Source organism: Sprattus sprattus, assembly GCF_963457725.1.
Source record: "Sprattus sprattus genome assembly, chromosome: 4".
In the NCBI taxonomy this organism is placed as follows: domain Eukaryota; kingdom Metazoa; phylum Chordata; class Actinopteri; order Clupeiformes; family Clupeidae; genus Sprattus; species Sprattus sprattus.
Window position 1 is genome coordinate 20,880,681 of NC_137923.1, and position 9,458 is coordinate 20,890,138.

Here is a 9,458-nt window from a genome sequence, read left to right on the forward strand (position 1 = left end):
CAATTCAACTTTTTAAAGCATGTTATAAGCATCAAGTTCTGGTATTATCTACAAATTAAATGTCATGTTATATTGTCATATGAAGAACAAATAAACAAACATGTTGTTCCAACTAGCCACCAAAGGCTATGTGCACTATGCCAGGGGTCTTCAACAGGGGGTCCGCGACCCCCAGGGGTCCGCGGAGGTACTGCAGGGGGGTCGCGAAATCTTTGGTTCAACAAAAAAAAATTTTCCGCAAATTTAAATGTCTTCCTTATCAGAATTGTATTTATTCCCTTTACATTTACATTAACATAAATCCAACATATTGTAGCGAACGTATAAATTGATCAAGAAGACGTTATCTTTCAGTCCAATCGACACATTCAGCTACCCACAGGAGCTCTCTCAAGCTGGGCACCGGTTCACTCACAGCACCTTTCATGCACAGGCACTAGCCAATCAGATCGCGTTTCTGCCCAAATCTAAAGAGCGCGAAAATCAAAGATAAAAGATGGCGGACCAAACTCCATAGCTGGTCTTGTTTGTACCTATAAATTGTTAGTTTGACATTTTTTTGCTTAGATTTAAAAAATAAATAAATGAAGAGAAATAGACACTGTACAAGGTCAAAAAACGTAAATTGTAACTGAAAAATAAGTGAGGATTTGCGAGGTGTGTGAGCCTCCTAGCTAATGTAAGCATGCTACTACCTACAATCTTAACAACTTGCTAGCAGTGTGATTGGTTTGTTGACCTGTCAATCTCACAATAACATCTATGTTGTCAAAACAACTCCATGCGCCAGACTCCTCCTCCGTCATCCGTTGGATCGTGTCAGTCAGGAGTTATTGAAAAGAAGATACATCTCACTAATGTGGGAGGATGTGTGCCATCGACACAATAACAGGGTAGCTATGTTTATTTGGCACTAGGCCCAGTATACTATAAACAAAATTTTATGCAATTTATATATTAGGGGGTCCCTGCTCATCTTGCCATCAGTTTGGGGGTCCCTGGCCTGAAAAACGTTGAAGACCCCTGCACTATGCAGTTATGTGTTCCGGGTCAGACCACCCCATGAAAATGCAGAAAAAAGCTTTCACAGCACGACATCACCAACTATATCGCAAAAAGCCACGAGTTAGAATGCTAGAAAGCCTTTTATCAGTGCCAACTGTGCTGTTGGTGTTGGTTAGGATTTAGCATGCCTTTTTCATGGTTAGATTGCTAGCTTTTGACCAAAACTCCTTACTTCTGCTCTAAAACATGTGATTTCAGGTTTGTCTCGCCCCGCCTCCAGAATGATGTCACCAAAAGACAAACCTAAGAAGAAACCACCCAAAGACAGTATGACATTGCTGCCTTGTTTCTATTTTGTTGAGGTAAGTATGCACTGTTGTCTCACTGATGCGTGGACGAAGTGAACAGCGAAGACTGACAGTTAGAAACCTTCTGCAAATTAGCTCACTGTATGTGAGCTCAGTAACCAAAGGTTACCTTTAATTGGTTCTCGCGGTATTGAGCCTACATCATGTGATGAGTCTATATTTAGAGGTCCCTCTGAATGTATTCATTGTCAGCACAGCTCAAGCCATATGTTCTGTTTGGCAGACTCTGTGTTCATCAGCACATTCACTAGACTTTAAAACTCACTGAAAGTCCTGATTTAATATGGTTAGACTAGCTTTGAAGTATTCCTCTAAAGTTCCTGTAAGGTTCAGTATCGTTTCATGTTTGTTGACAGTGTGTGTAACTGTGAGCCTGGGTGAACTAAGTTCAACTTGTGATGCTGTGTCAACATGATTATTTTTTGTTGCATGACTTTAAGAGCCAGATGGTTGACTTTTTTTCTCAAAGAACACTTGTGAAAGCGTGTTAGGACTAGCCTGGATACCAGCCTGAACTCCGCCCACAAAATTTTTGGTCTGGGAGATTCAGTCTGGAGTCGAGCTAGTTGGGAGGGATTAAACGTTTCGAAAAAGTTGAGAAAGCAATCTAAACCAATCAAATTGTAAGGGCGGGCTTTATACGTTGATGGACAGATGACCTGATGATAGATAGAATATACATTGAACAAAGATGGCGCCGTCTCGGGAGCTTAGTGGGACATATTTGATATGATTTAAGCTATCTACACGACTTTTTTATGTCTACATTGACTCGGTTAGTTGTGTATGTGCAACACGAATGTTGCCGAGGATAGTAGCTCTTAACTGAAGCACTCTAGACCATTATTGATAGGTTATGCTAACGCGTAGACAAAAAAAAACATTGAAACAAATGGTAGCTTCTAGCCTTGAGTGCTAATTAAGTAACGTGAGCAGGCATATCTCAACAGATATTGACAGCGCATTCATTTTGAAAGAGGAACAGAGAAACGCGATCAAGGCATTTGTCGATTGAAAAGATGTTTTTGCCGTCCTTCCTACGGGATCAGGTAAAAGTTTAATCTATCAGATGGTAATACTACGTTGCTCTGATTGGTTCTAGGTATCCAATTCAGCGAATAGGCATTTTCTTTCCTGGTTCGTTGAAACACGCCCCATAATCACAGCCCAATGGTTCAGTCTCAGACTCATATTCTGAATAGAATTATGAGAATGACATCGTCAGGCTATGTTAGGACATTAAAGTGACAACATATCAAGAAACTGATAACTGATAAATTGACAACATATCAAGAAACTTATTTATCATAAAAGTATAATTACTGCATGTTATTACAGCTGTCTGTTGTCTGTAAGATATGTACTCTAAAAGATAGACACCACTCATGTGGAGAACAGTTTAACACATCGGAAAGATAAGACTTACACAGGATTATTACAGTGCATGAAATGCCCTGTATTGTTATTCCTAGGCTTCTTCTTCTTCTTATTCCGTTTACCGACTTCTGCGCTTAATTCAGCTTGAACCGCTTAACTTACAAACTTCGTTCAAACTTTGTCGCGTAGGTCTTGTAAAGGACACTTATGCTAAACTTTATACTTTTTAAGATATTAAAGAAAAACGAATATAAATTTCTCCCATTGACTTACATTGGGCCATTATGACATCATAATAGGGTCTTTAAACTGGCTTGCACCTGTGCTTCACTGACACCTGCGCCAAATCCAAGGAACCTCTTCTCTCTGTCCCTCTCAATTTAACTGTAACTAGGAACATTAAGACACCTTCCATTCTCTACTTGTTTTTCTCTCCATCTCTCCATCTTTCTCTCTATCCCTCTCAGTCTACTTTCACACTCAATCTCTCTTCTTCACTCCATTTTTATCTCCTTTTTTCAATATTTTCACTCTCTCTTTATATCCAGAGCCACTCTTGTTCGCTCTTCTTTCCTTCTTCTACTCTTCTTTCCTTTCTTCTTTCCTTCTTCCATTTTTCTTTCCTTCTTCCACTCTTCTTGCCTTTCTTTTTTCCTTCTTCCACTCTTCTTTCCTTCTTCCACTTTTCTTTCCTTTCTTCACTCTTCTTTCTTTTCTTCTTTCCTTCTTCCACTCTTCTTTCACTCTTCTTTACTTTCTTCTTTCATTATTTCACTCTTCTTTCTTTTCTTCTTTCCTTCTTCCACTCTTCCTTCTTTTCTTCTTTCCTTCTTCCACTCTTCTTTCTTTTCTTCTTTCACTCTTCTTTCCTTTCTTCTTTCCTTCTTCCTCTCTTCTCTCCTTTCTTCACTCTTCTTTCCTTTCTTCTTTCCTTCTTCCACTCTTATTTCCTTCTTTCATTTTTCTTTCTTTTCTTCTTCCTTTCTTAACTTTTGCATTTCATGCACTGGTATTTCCTTCAGGAAATGCATTTTCTAGTTTCCTTTAAAGTCACAAAATCCTTTTATTTTTATCCATCCACCTATTATGTAAAAAAAGACCACAGCTGCGATATGCACATTTATTATCTAATTAATTTCAGGATTTAACACACCCATGTGCTTGTTGCAGTAGTAAGCTAGTTCATTTTAACATGATATCCCCAGTCTCAACATTACTGCTAACCAGGTTAGCATGTTTCCTCATGCACTATGCCCTTGCCTCTCTTGGTCTCCCAGCTGCCCATTGTGGCCTCCTCCATGATCTCGCTGTATTTCCTGGAGCTGACGGATGTCCTCCAGCCGGCCAAGGTGGGCTTCCGCTGTCACGACCGCTCGCTCAGCATGCCGTACATCGAGACAGGTGACGAGCTCATCCCCCTGCTCATGCTGCTCAGCCTGGCCTTCGCCGGGCCCGCTGCCTCCGTGAGTACCGCACATCTGTCACGTCCACGCAGCTTTGAAGTACCGGGTGCTAAAAATGGCACAGTGCAAAAATACACCAGGAAAAAAACATATCTCAAAGATTTCACTTTCAGATTTTATCTCAATTAGTTAAGGAAACCAGTCAGTGCATTAGGCAGTAATCTATGGGCTTTGGCTATGGCTAAGGATATGACTTTGTGCACAATATGTGAGACAAATAAGGTATTTGTGAGCATGGAGGGATTTACAGGACCTTTATTTCAGTTAATGAAACATATGATCAAAATTCAACACTTGTTTATATTTCTGTTTAGTGGAGATACATTTTTGCATCTACACATGAAGCCAACACTACACCTATTGCCTCTTTGGTGTATGTCTGGCCTAAGGTTTAGTGTGCCTTGTAGTGTAACTGTACTCTGGCAATATGAAAATGTATGCAAAGTAAAGATCTACAATCTGAAATCATGTGAGCATACATATTTCTAATAGTTTATCTTGACCAGTATGCAGTAGATTTACCTGTCTAATGCAGACCGGAGTCGTGTTAGCAACTCCAAGACGGATAACTTTCCACTCTAACAAAGGATATCCTGGTGCTTTTATTCACACCCTGCTGCGTTTGTTTGCCCAGATTATGATCGGGGAGGCTCTGATGTACTGCATGCAGTCTCGTCTGAAGAATCGGCGCAGCTGTGAGAGCAGTATCAATGCTGGTGGCTGCAACTTCAACTCATTTCTGCGCAGAACCGTCCGCTTCGTGGGTAGGTGTCTGGAAGAATCTTTAATGATCTACTGGCATTACACAGCCTACCTTGTTCAGGTGCTTAATGTAGTGAGGTTTATAGCGGTGGAGCCCTGTGTCTGATTACTCAGCACATTGTTATTCAGAGCATCATTATCTGTGCTGTTTTACTGATTTATCCACATTATACAACAGAAAACACCTTTGGGTGTACCTGGAAAGTTATGTCCATACAAATGCACAAGCATTTTATGCCACCAGTGGCAAACACGTTTTATATCTGGCATGACTGCTTTTGATGTGTTCAAAGTGTTGCCTGTTCCGTGAAAAGACACATACTTGTCTCTTTAAGTGGTTTGCACATAGAGCCCTGGTGCTAAGATGTATTACGTAGTACTGCCATTTGATAGATTTTTTAGTTTTTCACCTTGGTGTTATGACCTGATGTCACCTCTCTTCCCTCCAGGAGTGCATGTGTTTGGGCTGTGTGCCACAGCCCTGGTGACAGACGTAATCCAGCTTGCCACTGGCTATCACACCCCCTTCTTCCTGACCGTGTGCAAGCCCAACTACACCTCTCCGGGAGTCGCCTGTGAGAAGAACCCCTATGTCACCCAAGACATCTGCTCAGGGAGAGACCAGTACGCCATCCTGTCTGCCAGGTGAATCTCAGCGCCTCGAAACAAACAAGCAAACAGACCAAATGCGGTGTTGGTAGGTGGTTGCAGGAGATTGCATCAGAGTGGGCTGGATAGGGATATAAGATGATGAGTGTCGCTGATACTGAAGGATTATCATGGGATTTCAGGCCAAAGTGTCCCAAAATATCTATCAGCTGTCACATTATGTAGCCATGATGCAAGTGGTTCCTGTCTCACGCATTCCGCCTGTGGAAGCGAAGCCCGTGATATATTCCTCCTACTCCTGTTCTCTCCTCAGCGACTGTGCTATATCGTTTGTTTGCGGCTGACATTTGTTTGTTCTGTTTCTCCTACAGGAAGACTTTCCCCTCACAACACGCTACTCTTTCTGGCTTCGCAGCGGTCTACATAGCGGTGAGCACTCTCATCCATCCCACGTCTCATTTCCTGCATATCTAACACCATGCTCTGTGCCAGTGATTCCCTTTTCCCTGTCTAATTAGCTTGACAGTAGTGTTATGTACATGTTTGCGAAACTGCTATAGTTTGCCTTGCGGATAGTTTGACAAAATCCAATGCGATAATGACCCTTTCATAGCCTGACGTAGTCCGCTGTTGTCAAGCGCCACAGTGTGTTAACTGCCCGCTTGACCCTTGCTGTCACCCTTCCTAACAAGCGCATCCTGAGGTTTCGATTGGTTGGAGTCGGCAGGCCGTCTTCCCGGTGTGGTGGAACAGCTTCAGCTGCTCATTAGTCCCTTTACGTTTGACATGCTTCACTGACCTCAGTGTAGGATCCCGCCTGTTAATGAAGCCACCGAGTCCTTATTGTTGCCAGAGCGACAAAGGGAGAGGGGAGAGGGAGAGGGAAAGGGAGAGAGACAGACAGGGGTCAGCTGTTGGGTTGAGTCGTTTATTTTCTGAGTGGGTAAAGGTCAGCAACTTAATCTTTGGTAGGGCTAGAGGAAGTTTTCCCAAGCTTATATGAGGAATCGAAGAAGCATCAAAGCATTTCTGTTCAACGTTCATTAACTGTAAAATCTGCAGCCGACATTTACGGCAGCCAGCAGTTATTTGAGTGACACAGTGGGCAGATAAGTAGGAGATTTCAGTGGGAGTTTACGTAATTAACAGGTATTGCTTTCCTTCTATCTTCACGCTGCCAGATGTACTTCAACTCCACCATCTCCGACAGCACTAAGCTGCTGAAGCCCGTGCTGGTGTTTGCGTTTGCCATCGCTGGAGCCCTGGCCAGCCTGACCCAGATCACCCAGTACCGCAGCCACCCCATCGACGTCTATGTGGGCTTCGTCATCGGAGCCGGCGTCGCCGTATACCTGGTGAGGCACATAAATGACATAAAATTTCCATTCGGAAGAGAGTTGTTCTATGTTCTATGTCAGTTTACAGTCCTTCCACCCTACTTACAGTAGGAGTGTGTGAAGAAAGCAGGTTTGGGTTTATTTACTCTATTTTATACACTTCCCCTGATACTCTTATCTGTCTGCTGGTAAGTGCTATATATAGAGTTTAATTCTGTTAGAGAGCAGGAGTGAAAGTGTGTAAGAGAGAGAGAGAGACAAGCAAATCCTCAAGGATGTTTTTGAGAAATTTCACAGTTCAATTTCTCAACAACTGTCGCTTCCATTTATTGAGCTCAATTCTCCCCGGTATCACCCTCTGCCGCCATGGCTCCCTCTGACACTCCTACAGTTTATTGCTGGAGAGAACATCATACTCTCCCCAAAGCTTTGAAGGTGTTTCCATACTAAACGTGAACATAATATTTCATGATTTGAATTTCATCACATATACTCCGTCGGTGAATGATCTTGAGGGAAAAGTGAACAAACTTTCTTATAAAGAAATGCGGAAAGAAATTAAGCAAGTTTTGGATTCTGTTTAGACCATAAAATACTCACAACAGGGACAAAAAAGCAAGAGTAGACCATTCAAAAAAGTTTTTGGGTCAGAGTTCAGCCTCAGTAGTGGCAGATGTCTAACGTTTAGTTCATTCACTCGCTCTTTCCAGGCACTCTATGCTGTGGGCAATTTCAAGTCCTCAGAGGACTTCCCTCTCAGGCCCACCAAGCATCTCCAGCCTGCACAGAAGGACGCCCTGCGCGCTCTCACCCAGCGGGGCCATGACTCTGTCTACCAGAAGGCCATCGCCTCTGAGAGCAACGACGAGCTGGCTGGCCCGCCCCACGTGGCCGGCCTGAACCGCAAGGTCCGCCGGGAAAAGGCCTCCCTGAGCAGCCTGAAGAGAGCCAGTGCGGACGTGGAGCTCCTGGCACCCCGCAGCCCCATGGGCAAGGAGACCATGGTGACGTTCAGCAACACGCTGCCACGCGCCGCCACCAACGCGCCGGAGGAGCTCAGTAATGGCGGCTGCAGCACGACCCAGCGCCACATGACCTTCCACGTGCCCATGGACCCACAGCGCTCCAAGCAGCTGGTGTCGGAGTGGAGGCGGAAATCCATCGAGATGAGGAGCCTGAGCCCAAAGGAAGAAGAGCAGGACGCCACCGCAGAGGGGGCCTCAGGGGGAGAGGTCGAGACCACACCAGCCGGGGGTGGAGGAGGAGGAGGGGGCAAAGAGTTAGGGGCTTCCTCACACTCAACCCTCTACCCCACGGTGCAGGCGGCTAACCGGGGTGCCCCGCCTGGGCCGGTGGTGGCACGCGTGGTGCTCCCACCCAGGCCTCCAGGAGCCCCCCCCCTAGTGCACATCCCTGAGGAGGCCTTGCGGCCCCCGCCCGTCTCCCCGAAGAGCGCAACCACCCGCGCCAAGTGGCTGTCGATGTCCAGGACGGAGAAGGCCGCCATTCCAGCAGTCACGCCCGAGCCCCCTCGCCTGCCCGCCCAGCCGCGTGTGGTGCAGGTGATGGCAATGTCCAAGCAGCTCGGGGCCCTCAGCATTACATCTAAGGCCTCGGACGCGGGAGGCGTCGGGGGCGGGGGCTCATCCTGTGCCACTTCCTCAACGGGCTCCGAGTCGCCCTACTACCGCATCCCTTCCGACCGGGACAGTGCCAGCATCGTCACCATCGACGCCCACGCCCCACACCACCCCGTGGTGCGCCTGTCCTCGGGCAACGGCAACCCCTGGGACTGGATGAGTGCGACCAACGGGGGAGGTGCCTCTGAGACGCAGGAGGTGGGCAGCGCAGACGGCACCAAGTCGCTCCACAGGCAGGACAGCGTTAGCGTGCGCGACTACAGGCACATCAAGGCTGACTCGGTGGGCTCTTCTGCCAGCGACTCCAGTTGGGAGCCCCCGCTGCCCCCACCACCTCACCCAGACCTGGTGCTGGACAGCAGCCACTCCCGCACCCACAGCCTGAGCCGCCACTCGCCCCTCCACCGCAAGCCCTCCATGTCATCCAGGGACTGGGACCCCCAGCTGCAGCCCCCTCAGATGGAGCCCGACCACTTCTTTAAGAACATACAGACCGCCAGTTTAAACCGACGGTTTAAGGAGTGACCGCCACAGGATTAGAGACACTGGCCATTTCCTTTACTGAGCATCTGGACAGATTCTACTGCAAGCCCAGCAGGTTTTAACAATAACCACTGAACAATCGATTCTGTTTACACAATCTGTATGAACATTTGATGGAGAAATTGACATTGACATCCCAAGCAGAATATCGGCACTATGAAAATTGTCCTTAAATAAATAAATAAATTACTCTTGTACAGATTTTAATGTTGGCATTATTTACATTGTCATATTTGGCTGAAATACTGTACTACAATGTGGGAACAGGAATGACTTAATAGGCCTGCCTCTTATCAGTACTCCGTATCCGTGTCTCGGTAGAGATGATTTATAAATAGACTGACACAAAACTCC

General features: G+C 45.8%; 1 protein-coding gene across 1 annotated transcript; it reads left to right on the plus strand.

Moving 5' to 3' along the window:
- Positions 1-1,286: 1,286 nt before the first annotated feature.
- On the plus strand, positions 1,287-9,086 carry plppr3a (phospholipid phosphatase related 3a; the record flags this gene model as incomplete). The annotated part of the gene is made up of 7 exons (XM_080837752.1): positions 1,287-1,367; positions 4,028-4,213; positions 4,848-4,977; positions 5,425-5,620; positions 5,956-6,013; positions 6,766-6,939; positions 7,632-9,086. 7 exons carry the CDS (start codon positions 1,287-1,289, stop codon positions 9,084-9,086), a joined length of 2,280 nt encoding a protein of 759 aa, XP_080693878.1.
- Between the last annotated feature and the right edge of the window lie 372 nt (positions 9,087-9,458).